Source organism: Theobroma umbraticum, unplaced genomic scaffold, assembly GCF_002168275.2.
Source record: "Theobroma umbraticum cultivar Fairchild unplaced genomic scaffold, ASM216827v3 scaffold_95.0, whole genome shotgun sequence".
NCBI lineage: Eukaryota > Viridiplantae > Streptophyta > Magnoliopsida > Malvales > Malvaceae > Theobroma > Theobroma umbraticum.
The window spans coordinates 7,125,623-7,140,093 of NW_018397257.1; the positions used below are offsets into that span (position 1 = coordinate 7,125,623).

Here is a 14,471-nt window from a genome sequence, read left to right on the forward strand (position 1 = left end):
GCAAGCCATTTATCCAGTTCTTCAATCCTTCAAGTGCGAGCTCAATACTCCTCCTCAAAAGGAACAGTGAATGTCATGAACGTTCATCTTGCTCTAGAGTTTATAGAATTGATTTTGTTGTAATGCTTTAGTAAGAATGTCTGCAATTTGTGTGTTGGTTGGAATGTGCTTTGGTTTGATCAAGCCAGTGAGAATCTTCTCTTTAATAAAATGGCAGTCTATTTCTATGTGTGTGGTCCTTTCATGAAACACTGGATTTTTGCTAATGTGTATAGCAGATTGACTATCTGAATAGAGATCCATTGCTTCATCTTGTTTGATTCCAAAAACTTCTAAAAGACTCCTGATCCATATCATTTCACAGCAAGTTAAAGTCATTGATCTGTACTTTGCTTCAGCTGAACTCTTTGCAACCACTAACTATTTCTTTGATTTTCAGCTTACAAGTGAGTCCCTAATAAAGATGCAAAATCCAGTAACTGACCTCCTAGTGTCAGAACATCCTGCCCAATCGCTATCAGCATATCCTGATATTTTTATAGCATATTTTGACTCCATCAGTATTCCCTGCCTTGGTGATGCTTTCATATACTTCAAAAATCTATGAGCTGCAACTAAACGTTCTTTTCCCAGTTTGTCCATGAATTGTGATAGAATCTGTATAGCATAACATCCTCTAGAAAACCAATCAGCCTGTAGCACTTCTCCTTAACATGTCCCTTCTTTCCACAATGGTTACAAACTATGTCCCTTTTGACTTTCTTTTTTTCTTTTACTGCAGTATACATTGCAGCTATTTCAAGAGTTGGCTATACTTTAAAAAGCATGTTTTTCTGTGCTTCCTCCCTCAGAACCAGACTACATACTTTGTCAAGAGTTGGAATGGGATCCATGAGGATTATCTAGGATCTCACAGCAGAAAATGATTCGTTCAAGCCATTCAAAAACCTAAAAACCATGTCTTTCTGATGCTATTTAAAAACTTCTTGAAGCAATTTGGATTGCAATTTCCACACTCACAATGTGGTAAGGGGTCTGAAGCTTCTCAACTCCTCCCAAACCCCTTTTAGTTCAATGAAAAATGTATCCACTAGTCGTGAACCCTGTGTTATGTTGCCCATAGTGTCTTGGAGATTGCATATCCTAGTGTCATCAGGCTGTGCAAAATTTTATTTCAGTGTAGCCCAGATTTCTAAAGCAGTGTCCATGTAGAAAACTGTTGATGCTATAAGTGGTGATATTGAATCCAATAGCCAAGCCACTATTAGATTGTTACAACAGATCCAAGGGGAGAACAAAAGATTTGAAATGTCTGGTTTGACTATGGTTCCATTGATAAAGCCTATTTTGTTTCTAATAGAAAGAGCCAACTGGAAAGAGCTACTCTAAGTAATATAGTTATTTGTGGTCAACTTTAGGGTAATCACTACAAAACCTGAATGGTCTGTATGATGAATGAAATATGGTGATTGGGGATCCCTTATTGGTGAAATTTGTGCTTGAGCCATGGTTTGAGATCTTGATTCATTAGATCCAGATTCAGACATTGTTTTTGTGAATTGACAGATCAAGTTGAGAAGTAATGAAGATCAAAAGAACAAATGAGATTAAGTAAAGTTGATTATCAAAAACCTTACTAAGAGAAGGATGCTGATGAGAATATGACAAAAGATCTCTGCTATAGATGTTCTTCGATAACTAGCTGAAGAGTATTATTTGTAGGAATTTTGTACCCTGCTCTGATACCATGTCAGAAAGGAAGGGAGAGCAGCGCAAGATGATGAGAGAATGGGATATTCTCATTACCCAATAGGGAAAAAATCTTTACAAAGTTTATATACAGTAGCTCAACCTTAAGCTGAAAGAAGAAAAAAGCTATTAATGCTTAACTAGCTAATCATTACACTAACTAAATTTTGAAAATAAACTATACATAAAACAGTATAGTTTTGAAGCTTTCCTCTTTTATTGAAACGCTACGTACAAGCCTCTCTCTTTTCCTCTTACCCCATTATTATTGAAACGGTGCATCTGGGGTCTTCTTCCTATGGCTTTCTTTATCAACTCGATCATTATGTTCAGTCAAGCCACTTATCCAGTTCTTCAATCCTTCAATCCTTATAGAGTGAGCTCAATAATTAATTTAACAAACTCTTGAACTAGTTTATTAAACTTTAAAATCGAGCAAACTCTCGAATCGATTTTTAAACCCTAAAAATATTTTAATAAAATTTTAAACCGATTCATTAAACTCTAAAATCAATTTAACAAGAACCACAAAATCAATGAACTTTAGAATTGATTTTAGGATTTAATGAATTGATTTTAAAGTTGGTTGAACCGATTTTAAGGTTTATTGAATTGATTTTAGAGTTTATTGAGCCGATTTAGTAAACCAACTTAGCAAATCCTTAAACCAATTCATTAAACTTTAGAATCAATTTTAGAATTTATTAAATCGATATAGTAAAACCCTAAAACTAATTTTACCCTTAAACTAATTCCCTAAACCCTAAAACCAATTTAACAGACCTTCAAATCGATTTAACAAATCTTCAAATTGATTCATTAATCTATAAAATCGATTTAATAAACCCTCAAATCAGCTCATTAAACTCTTATAGGTTTAGAAACCCTCGAATCAGTTCATTAAATTTTAAAATTGGTTTAATAAACCTTAAAACCAGTTTATCAAACTTTCGAAATGATGCATTAAATCTTAAAATTAGTTTAACAAACCCTCGAATTGATTCATTAAGCCCTGAAATCAATTTACCAAACCCTCAAATCGATTTGTTAAACTCTACAACCTCTTTTAAGGTTTAATGAATCAGTTTTTGAACAAGTTTTAAAGTTTATTGAACCGATTTAATAAATCCTAAAATCATTTTTAACAAACTCTCAAATCCATTCATTAAACTTTAAAACCAGTTATAGGGTGCAACGAATTGATTTCAAAATTTGTTAAACTAGTTTTAGAGTTTACTAATCAACTTAAGAATTTAATGAATCAAATCTAAGATTTATTAAATTAATTTTAAGGTTTATTAAATTGGTTCGAGGGTTTATTGAACCAATATAGGGTTTGTTGAAATTCCCTTTTTTCCTTTATTTGATTTTTATCTTGTCTGTTTTTTCTCTTTTCCTCTTTCCTTTCCCTTCTCAATATCTTTCTATTGGTATTTCCAGCTTTGTCACCTCTATTACTGTCCTTCCCTCTATCGTCTTCTCTAGCGAATCGGCCTTATGATTTTTCAACCTTTATTATTCAATAATGATGACGTTATTATGATTACAATTTATTACACGATTAACAAATTGCAAAATAAAGTCCTACTTCCCAATTGGCTATACAATCACAGCCTCAGGAGATGAACTTTCATTGAAGAGCTGATCAAACATGGCTGATTAGATAGACAAATTGCTATTCAAGTAGTTTTCCCAACTTCATATTACATTCATACGAGTGCGATGCACGTGCATTATAATCGAGATTATTAATTAATTTTCTTAATTCAGTTTAAAGCTATTGATGTAATAGACATGTAAAGAAATAAAACATAAAGGAACCAACAAAGCACAGCAAATGAAAACCAAATCATAACCACGATACCAGCAACAGGAGCAAAAAGGAAAACAGACAAGAAATTTGATAAATCTTATTAATATATACAATAAAATATATTTTTAACAACAATGATCTTATATATTTAAAAATTACATAAATTTAATTAAAAGTATTTACAATAATAATTGAAAAATATAATGAATAAATACGACCAATTTTATTAATAAAAATTTGTTCAACATCCGTAATATTATATAAATATAGATAGATAGATAATTAAAATATAGTGTCAATATAAGCCTTTACAGCTTTCTCTCCTTATTATGAAAACGAAATACAACTAAAGATTGCTGCAAATACTTGGTTTCCACAAACATGGGAGTTGCATTAAACTAAGACCAATTACATGCACAAAAAGCATAGAGCTTCTCTGTCGGAAAAGGACCTTGAAGCTATTGTGGATCAGATTCATTCATCAAACTCCAAAGGCTGGAAGTATTTCCTGTCTAAGAGATAGGTGCCAATAGCCAGACGAACTGCCCACACATCCTTGGGCTTTCTTGAAACAATTCTGCACAGGAAGTCAAGTCCAGTCATACATTCATTAACATACAACATTTGTTTACTATAGCTAAAGCTCAAACCTTCCAACATCTCCAGGCTTGACCAAGCCGGCATTAACTCTGAGGCATGGAACTGATGCGGCAGTCTTCACCATTTTGGGTGCTTCAACCACAATTATGGGAGACCCTATCTCAAGTCTTGATGTTCTTGCCGGCAGGCCTGACTCAGGCGATGATGATTCACACCTTAGAAACAGGCTTGGATTGCAGTGAGAATTTGAGCATGGAAATGCTGAAGTAGAAGACAGAGATGGAGCCATGAGATGGGAGGATAATGTTTTTGTGGCTCCAGCCTCCAGGGGATGTGTTTAGTCGTTTTGCTTGCTGTAAGACTTGTCGTTTGTAAAGGGTCTTATATGGGACAGGACAGGAAGGGGTCCTAAATTGTAAAACAAACCCCTAAATGAAAAGATTTAACATTATAAGACAAATGGACTTAAATAAATATCTCAATATAGAATTGTAGATATTTATCCTAAATAAGATCAACTAGGCACTAATAATCACAACTTCTTTTGAAATCATTCAAAGGGTTTCCTTTTCTACCTTAGTTCCCCCTATTAAATTAATAGGTATAATGTAATAAAAACTAAAAAAAAAAAAAAAGAAGAAGAAAGGTTCATTCGATTAATCAGTTAAAAGCCATCTTTTCTATACTTGGTTATCAAGAAAAATGAAACTATCATATGCACAATAACACACATAACAAAAGAAAATGAATCGAAGTTAAACGATAACCAAAAAAATAAACTAAATTGTCAGGTCAAAACAAGCAGGGTATAATTACAAAACCTTTACAACCTATACAAAATTCCATGAGGATATTCCAAAATAATTCAAAAGGAAATTTTCTATTCTCCTGCTCTTCTTGAGCCCCTTTAGCTGTGTATGTGTACAATTTTTTTTTTTTTTACTTCTTTGAATATGTAAGATATGGATCCTGTGCTATAGTCAAAACATCCGGCCTTTCTGATTGGTTATAGGTTAGACATCGACGAATCAAATCCTGCACATTTAAAAATATGATCAAGTCAATCATCAAGCTACCACAAGTTCTCCGTATGTATCAGCATTCCATGATAGTCAAAGCAAATGAAAGCCTCAAACTTCTGAAAAACAATATTAAACCCAGAATCTGCAGCATTATACATTAACAGATAACAAATGCCCTTAGCGTGCATGCATCAATACAATTTCTGCGCTTCTTAAGACAGGAGAAGAGCAAGTAAACTCTGCAGCTATGAGATCATCATTGAGCGGAAATATTATCTGACAAGAAATTATCTACAATAAGCAATTGAACATCAAATCATAGTCAATCTGTCATATTATGATAACCATAATATATAACTCTGATTTTGATGGTTATGTACAGAAGTTGTTTCATCCATCAAGACAACAATATGTAGCAGCAACTACATAAGATAGACAAAACTAACCTTTGCCTCATTGGAGACAGTAGGTCTTGATGGGAATTCAACCTTGCGTGCTTTGATAATTGTGTCTTCACGCAATATTCGTTCTTGAGTCTGGTCATGCCCAAAGGGGCGTCTACCAAAAAGCATTTGGTAAAATAGAACACCAGCAGACCAAACATCCACCTGCTTCCAAAGGAATATCACATTAATAAAAGACTGAAGACCCAAATAACAAATCATAAGCAATAATGGTGCATTGGGTCAGACAACATTTGGGCATTCTAAATCCAATGAACTGAAACAAAAATTCTAAGGTCAGAAAAGTTACACTCTACATGGTAAAGAAACCATCCACTTATTGGTTCCACTTATATGGCCCCACCCTCACTTTGCAAGAAAAAAAGAGAGAGAAGAAGATGATTGGGGATAGAGTCACTGACCTTTGATGAAATCAGAGGTGTTTTGCTGAGCTCAAAGCATTCTGGGGGCAGGTACCTGAAATTACAAAACAAAATTTGACACTGTCGCTCATGAACAGAAACTCGGGAGATGACCAAGCACATATCAGAGAGATGAGGTAACATCTAAACATAGGAAACTAGAATCTCTCATTAATTCAAAAGCAATACAGAGAAAAGGGGGAAAATGATAAAAAAGCCTATAAACAATCATTATAGTGGATCAACAAGGCTGCTCATATGGAAACATATCCTGTTATGACAGCCACTGAACACTGATATAAACTAAATCCAGTTTCAGGGACAAAATGTAGAATGCACTATTTTTTCAACATAAAAAATATAGCACAAAGAATCAGAATTAGAGAGAGATAGAGATTTCTTTCCAGTAATTTATCCTCATTAGGAAATTTACTAAATTTGTGCTCATGACATCAATCATTATTTATGTGACATCAGCACTCTTGTTTCCTTTACATATTTCAAAATCATACAGCTACTGCTACAGCATCAAATTCAAAAAAATCCAGCACAAATAGGTATGAGTTTTTTATACTCAAACCCTTCTCAAAGGCCAAATTATCATAGAAGATGATGGTCAATTATTCAACAGAGATTCTTTATTGCATCCAAGTTGGAAAAAGTGCTAAATTTAGCACATGATTGGCATAAGATATGAGGACATTGCAGCATAAATGAGGAGAAGCAGCAGAAGAGGAAAAAATTTCAAAGGTACAAGGAAGGACATTAAACTGCATCACTCACCAATAAGTTCCAGCTCCCTGGGATGTGAGTTCCATACCCTGAGAACCAACATCATCCTCTACTATTTTGCTAAGACCAAAGTCAGTCACTTTTGCTACACCTAACTCATCAAACAGAACATTACCAGGCTTCAGATCATAATGTATAATCTTCTGTGCTTTTTTATTCAAGTATACAAGGCCTTGAAATATTTGAACAATGATAATCCTAGCTTCTTTCTCGGGCAGTACAGGTGTTGCCTTCAATACAGCATCGAGATCTTTGCCTGAAGGCAATAAAAGAAAACAAAATAAAAGACAAAAGACAAAGAGCAATTAGAGTCAAGCATGCAAGGCAGATTTAAAACCATTGTCCAGACAGAATTTGCAGGTCTTCTCTACCAGGTAAATTGAAATAAGACTCCCAGACAGAAAAATATGGATGAGATAGTTTACCGCTGCAGTACTCTAAGACAGTGCAGAAAGTATTCTGGTCAATCTCAAAAATGTCCCAAAGCCGAACAATATGATGGTGCACCAATGTCTTGTGAATGTTGTACTCTCGAATTGCATGCCGTATGTAACTTTGCTTCTTTTCCTCACTCCACTGAGCATTCAGACCATGAAGCTTACATGCAACGTATCTATGCTCTACCAAGTCATAAGCCTGCCGGAAATTTCTTACTTCAAATCACTGCAAAAAGATATATTTTCACAATTGCCAATTTTGGCAAAGGAGTTCTAGAGTTTTGACATAGCAAATAGGCCTCGGTCACACATGCTTAAGAAAACAATAGAATCACAAAAGATATAAGCTTGCCAAAGTTCTGACCTTATAAACCTCACTGAATCCTCCTTTGCCAAGAAGGTTTAAAAGGGCATATCGATTATTAAGTATCTGAAAATTGTTAAAACGGGAACCATCCTCGTCTCGAATGCGCTTCATTTCACGTATAAGCCTTCCCTTATCTAGTTCATAGCGATCTCTTTCACGGAGAATACTTTCCTCCTCCTACAGAAAATCCACAACTCAACCATTAAGGATGTGGAAGTTAAAAAACAGTAGAATTTTTGTGCTCTCTAATAATATCAGATAGAATCACGAATAATCACATGGAATGATAAACTTACACGTTTAATACTGGCTAGACGTGATTTGTATATCTCATCTTGGATTAAAATATCTTCTTCTTGTGCACCTGGTTCTGCATCAGTCGCATCACCCTTGTCTTCAAGCAAGAGAAAATTGCTTGTCTTTTAGATGTATACTCTTTTACATATTTATTTGTGTGTGGAGTTATGTTTGGGTGTGTCTGCATGTATGCTACAATATTTGTTTATATTCCATATCAATGAGACCATCGATTTATGTGTGTATGCACCTATATGTTAGGTGCATGTACACCAAGAGTAAATCTTCAAGTAAAAGTTAGGTCCATGAAAATTTCAGATGTCATTAATCCAGCTCAATGAGTCATATAAGTGGTCAAAATCTTTTTCAAGGTGCACCCTGACGCAAGGCATGGCTAAAAAATAATATGATATGTTATAACTATAGCTCGACTCAAGGTTAGCACAAGCTTCTCTTATGAAACAAATCAAAATAGCACATTTTTTACACTATTGAAGCTTTTTGGGCACCTCCAGCATTAAAAGAGTCTCTGCAGGGCATGGCATCCCTTTGGTCATATGATGGCTCACCAGAAACTTCGCCCACTTCTCTGGCAATGACTCATGAGATAATAGTAAATAGTGGCCCACCACAAAGATTCCAACAGATCTTAAGATCTTTTCCTTTCCTTATCTCAAGTATATTTACTTGTGTAACTGTTATTAAATTATTAATGTTTGATATTAACACTTGTTTATTTCATTTTAGTTTCAAACTTATTTTAATCTTCAATTTACACCTCAATCTTTTCATCGAATTAACTTATAGTTTAAGAGATTGACTCTCAAAAGGTTTATGCTCCATTACTTGGCTTACTTCTTGTCTCATAAGAGGCAAAACACCTTGTCTAACTCTTTTGCTTTTTAAACATAAGTCACATTAGGGCAACAGGAACAAGGACCAAAAGGCAAGTTAATGGCACAATAATAGCTTAGTTAGATAAAGTTCATCCACTTTGGAAGCCGAAGGCTCAAGATCATGGGTCCTTCATCAACAAAGAGGTCCTTTTGGTACTACAGAAGATGCCTTGCTAGCTAATTAGGAATTAGAGTAATAATTTCTCAATTTAATTGAGCTCTAGAACCTAGAGCTATTCCTAGATAAGCAAATATGCATGCCTGTAAGCAACAAAAAATTTAGGCTTTGGCCCAGTAACAGGTTTTGAGGCTGGAATTATGTGAACTGACATCCTTAAGTTATATCCTGTTTATAATTCCATAACACTTAAAACAGACTGAACAAATTCCTAAATCTTTTCTCATATCATAATTTCAGAACTTGATATACAGACAGTAGGAACTCTTAACCTTGTTATCACAGAAATTATGCTTTACCAGATTGTCGCTTCTTCAATTGTTTCCTCTGCCGTTCAACAGCCTCCTTGGCTTCTAACAATTGTCTCTAAAAGAAAAGAAAATGCAAAAGGGAAAGGGAAACATATTTAAAAAAGAGAAAAGCAATATCAATCATCATGCTAGTATACTTACAAAAAAGACTGCTAAGGCCTAATTTATTGCATCAATTAACTTTTCCTTTTATTACTCATTAGAGAGAGAGACAGAAATAGAGAAGAACATACAAGGTGAGCATTTAGATCTTTCAGTGCCTGCCCATCCTCCCATGTCTCAGATATGACTGTTCCGGCTCTGAAGGATAACGTACATAGGGTCAACTTATAAATTAATAGATGCAACGAGTTGTAATACCATGGTACCACATTAACATGAATGATGCAAATGATACAGAAAGAAGGAAAAATATTAAACCAAGCAGCATTTTTGGATCCTCAAACCATATAACTCCAGCAGTGTGTAGAGATACTCATAACAAATTTTGCATTTGCATAATTCATCAAAATACCATTTTTCCTCCCACTTAAGTTTAATATCAGGATCACATGTCTTATTAATCCCTGCGAATTGTGAACTACATGGCAGCTTATTATCAACAGTGAAGCCTGCCTTTCGATACATAATGTGTGCAGTTTTTTTCTTATAGTAAAAACTCTCTTGGAGGAATCACACTATCAATGTGTTATTTTAGCACTGTAGATTGAAACAATCATAAGGAACTACCTGATAATGTTCTCAAATAACATGTTGCAACTTTATGAGTCCATCTATGTCTGTACATCCTTATTTTGAACACTTTTAAATACTTAACATTTTCACCATTGTTTTGCTTTTTGTTATGCAATCAAATATAACATTCAAAATTTTTCTTTTTGCTTTTCTCTCACTCAGACCAAGCACTATACCAAGCATGAAGAATCCATAGCAAGCTTGTTACCTAAAGCTAAGAATTTTTTTACAAACCCGAATACACCCACATTGCCAAGTCTAAAGAATTTGTGGCATACGTTCATCCCAGTTTATTACTATATTCTTTCATTGAACACTATTAGATACCTAAAATAGTTGCCGTTTTTTGCTTTTCATTGTATAAAATATTTCAACATTCTTTTTCAAAATTTTCCCTTGATTGCTTTTTCTCTCAGTCCGACTAAGCACCACACCAAGCATGAAGAATCTGTTCCAAGCACATTAACCATATCTTGAAAGCTTCTTTATATACCTGATTACACCCACATTCCCGAGTCTCAACGAATCCTGCCGTACTTTCATCCTAGCCTCCTGTCTCTCAGCTTTTGAAACAGCTATCAGCAGATCAGCTATCATTTTTGTTCTCTGAATCACAATCGATAAGAGGTCCAGAATTAAAACTGACACCATAAATTGCTAACGAGAACACTTAATTAAACAAAATTTTCCTTTCTAGTCATTTTCCTTTCCCCTTTTAGGTACGAGTGAATACCTATCTTGTGAAACGAACAACAATTTTAGAAGTTCAATAATGCACAAAAAATTAATGGTTCACAAGAATATTACCAAAAAGCGTAACCCGTGAAGACACAGAGGTGTATTGAAATATTAGGCAAAATTTTCATATCAGACTAAAGCAAAGAACAAGCCCTCTATTATAGCAATAACAAGAATCTAGCTGTCTTAGATTCCATTATTACATAACTTGTAAGCTTCTTTCAGAAATGAGTCAAATTACATTGGAAAAGAAGGGGTTGTTTTTTCTGGCATTGACCTTAGAAGATGAATTCCTTGGATCAAAAGGGCAACTAATCATTGACGCCGATTTACTACAGTTTCAGTTTACAACGCAGTATACAAGAACTTTGCTGCTACTTTATTCCAATGGAATACAAAAAGAACTTGCAAAAGTCATTTGTAGTCTACTATTCCAGGCTCCAGCCAAAAAATTCTAATTTTTTATGTGTATTTCTGAAAATGGATGAAAATAAAAAAATTTCGTTGCTTCTGAGCATAAAAAAATAGAGTTTTTAGATCTCTTCCAGGATTTAGTTAATGACAGAAATAGAGAATTTATATATTTCTTGGTTACAACATTTTAATCCTTCCCCCACCCCTTCCCTGGTGGCGGGAAACACCACCCAAAATGGAAATCTTGTTTATCTAAGATCTAGACTATAATTGTGCTAGAGGTGTGATATAAGCTCATATTTATGGCCATTGAATAAAGTTAGAACTTGCAGAATATTGAGATCTATCAATAAATCCCAATAAACACCTTTGGCTTCATTTGCTGGTCATAATCTTTAATATCTTTCAATTCCTGCCAAAACACCATAAATACTAAGAGGTAAGTACATAAAGAATTATGCACAGCCGATGAAAAAAAGTCATATAGAAGAGGTACTTTAAAACCTTTTCTAGTTGCCGGCAAAGATTTTGATAGTCAGAAGCTTCTTGACGACATTTCCGTAGGTCCTCCTCCAATGCAGCAACTTTTGCACGTAAAGATGTCATCTCTTCCTAAGGTAAGTTGCCAACCAAAATGGTTAGAAATGTGAGTTATAGCATCTGCTGCACCTCTAAAGAAAATGACCCGGATAGTAAAATGACCCAAAAATATATTTTAGAAAAATTGCAAAAACAAATCATAGTTCTTTTTGCTCCAGATTTTCTGGACTAAAAAGAAGTAAATTCTATTGCCCAAATAAATGAAGAAGAAATTGAAATAGTTAAAATGAAGACAGACTTTACCAGGATACATACCTCTACTGAAATTCGGTCATCAGTCCGAAACTGCTCTTTAGGCCTACTATCCTACAAGATGAATATAACTTGTATCAAAATGCCTGTAATTGTATGTGATTCGACTTTTAGAACTAGTCTGTTGTAATAATGTTGTAATTTTTGTTACAGAACCAGTTTTGTATGCCATAAGGAAAAAGAATTAAATTTTCATTGTTTTCTCAATTTTCCTCTATTTATTTAAAAATTTAAGAAAGGAAAAGTTCTTATTAAATTTTCTTTCTCAATAAATCAGTTAAATATGGAAGGACAAATTGACAGACACTTGCCACCACAGTCCCCCAGGTTTAAACTCCAGTTTAAAGTATAAACATTTTCTCTTATCCCAGGAAGCCTCAATTTTTTAGTTTTCCTTCATATCTCTTCTTCCCCTGGAGCAGTATACGGAGCAGAAAGTAAAGAAATCGCAGAAAATAAGCTTAAATATTGAAAAAGAAGAAAATGTGATCAATGTCCTCAAGATTAGTTTATTTCCTTCTGTTTTTCATCTTTACTCTTTGAACTTAAAAAGTTTGACCTCCAAATGCCCCAACTTAGCCCTCTTCTCTGCCTCTTGAGCTAAGCAAGTAGACAGCAGTCAAATCAATGGTCCAACATGCCAAAAAGGCCACTAGACACAATGTAAAAGAGCATTTCCGGCATTGGTGACTTTAATTGTCACCAGGGAGAGAATAAAAAGCAGAACATCCTGTGGCAATGGAGGCACACCTTATGATATGAGTTCTCAAGCTGACCATTTGAAGGTGATAGTATAGAACTAGAGATTGGTTGTCTTGTCTGATCATTAGCTCTAGAACCACGGCCTCTGCTTGAAACAGAATGGCCCCTTCCACGGCCTTGTTTTCTCCTATTTCCATCAGAACTTGCCTTGGACTCCATGGCTTCCACAATCTTCTGCCTCCCTTCTGCAACTGCCTGATTCATTTTTCAAACAACGAAAACTACGTAATCCTTTTCTGGAAGCAAAAAGGAAAATTTATAGTGCCCAGAGAGATAAATAGAGACAATAAGTGAGGCTATATAACCAATTGCTTCACAAAAGATGTCATCAAATCACCTTCAAGACCTCAAAAGCAAAGACATTATTTCCAAACCCCCAAAACAATAGCTCATGAATCATAAACCTACCTCAACATGTTCAAACACAGGCAAGTTATCATCTTTTTGAACTTTCTGGCGCTTCAGAGTATTGGCTTGTATTAAAAACTCTCCTCCATTCTAGCATCAGAAGACATATAAAAAGACATTAATCCAAGTCTTAAAACTTGAACGATATCAATGAATTCCACAACACTTGAAGATAGGGGGATGGGGATTCACATAGTCCAAATAGCATATATATATAAATGGTGAAACTGCCAAACATGTCATAGATATGATTACGCTTTTGATCAAATGCTACAAAATTTATCCACAAACTTGGCAACAACTTCAAATGTAAAAGTACAGTAATTAACCCAAACATTCTACTGGTTTCAATGATCCACCATGATGAATCAAAACTTCTAATCATTTACACCAATCATTCCGATCAGGTATGTACTATCGCAACGCAAAGTAGGCCAAAGCCACGCTAAATAATTACTGCAAAGCAATAAGCAATAAACATATGAACATCCAAATCGCAATCCTTCCAACTAAAATAAATTGTTCGGAGAAAATGTGCTCCGAAACTAGCAGTTGTTTTTCTATCATTCCGCATTTGAAATGGAAAAAAATAAAAAAACAATGTCGAGAAAATCGTAAGGGCTTTTTACCTCGTCATCGGAATCACTTGAACTAGAAGCGTCGGGCAAGTCCTCAGCAGAAGGGAATTTTGAAGCCGAAGATAAAGAAGACCAAGCCGGCGGTTGCTGCTGCTGCTGCTGCTGTTGTTGCGGCAGCGGCGGTTGCTGAGAAGCAGTTGCCGAAGAGGCCTTGCCTACCAAGCGAGCTTCGAGCTTTGCAATCTTGGTGGGCAAAGAATGGTCCGATTGGTTTGAGGAGTTGGAAGAGAAATGTAATAACATGTCGTCCGACATTGCGGACCAAACTCGATGAGAAAAACCAAAATGACTGGTCAGATCATCAAGGAAAATAGAAGGCAGAGGACAGAAGGGGCAAAGCGTCTTTCCTTTATCATGGATTTAGGGTTTTGAATGTTTTGGTAAAGGAGGGGAAGGGGAACAAGGAAGAGGGGAGAAGAAATGAGGCCCTGGTTTTGAAGTTTTTGAATTTTTGAGTCAGGGAAAAGAGAAATAGTCTTCTTTCAATGGGGTTTGGGTTTAGATTTGGATGAAAACATTGGGGACTAGCTGTGGCATTGTGTGCGATTGGAGCATTGGAAGAAAAAGACCAAACAAATAAAATGGGGAGGAATGAGG

At 35.0% G+C, this 14,471-nt stretch overlaps 1 protein-coding gene across 2 annotated transcripts; it reads right to left on the bottom strand.

Moving 5' to 3' along the window:
• Positions 1-3,753: 3,753 nt before the first annotated feature.
• TSL (Protein kinase superfamily protein) lies at positions 3,754-14,471 on the bottom strand. 2 transcript variants are annotated; one of them, XM_089782885.1, is made up of 17 exons: positions 13,866-14,471; positions 13,237-13,326; positions 12,817-13,023; positions 12,070-12,120; positions 11,719-11,826; positions 11,582-11,626; positions 10,556-10,668; positions 9,561-9,627; positions 9,316-9,382; positions 7,942-8,039; positions 7,643-7,822; positions 7,267-7,477; positions 6,833-7,097; positions 6,050-6,104; positions 5,627-5,792; positions 4,213-4,423; positions 3,754-4,139 (listed from the first exon to the last, which is right to left on the bottom strand). In XM_089782885.1, exons 1-17 carry the CDS (start codon positions 14,127-14,129, stop codon positions 4,037-4,039), a joined length of 2,301 nt encoding a protein of 766 aa, XP_089639011.1. In that variant the 5' UTR covers positions 14,130-14,471; the 3' UTR covers positions 3,754-4,036. The 2 variants fall into 2 exon arrangements, with proteins under 2 accessions (XP_089639011.1, XP_021278197.1); XM_021422522.2 differs by lacking the exons at positions 3,754-4,139; positions 4,213-4,423 and adding an exon at positions 4,918-5,197 and having other exon boundaries at positions 5,631-5,792.

What these genes read in the sequence shown, in the direction of transcription:
- TSL (XM_089782885.1), bottom strand. Translation starts at nt 14,129, where the DNA reads ATGTCGGACGACATGTTATTACATTTCTCTTCCAACTCCTCAAACCAA. An exon ending in CAAGTGATTCCGATGACGAG is followed by an intron (nt 13,327 to 13,865) that starts GTAAAAAGCCCT and finishes TTCTGATGCTAG; the next exon opens with AATGGAGGAGAGTTTTTAAT. An exon ending in CTGTGTTTGAACATGTTGAG is followed by an intron (nt 13,024 to 13,236) that starts GTAGGTTTATGA and finishes AAAATGAATCAG; the next exon opens with GCAGTTGCAGAAGGGAGGCA.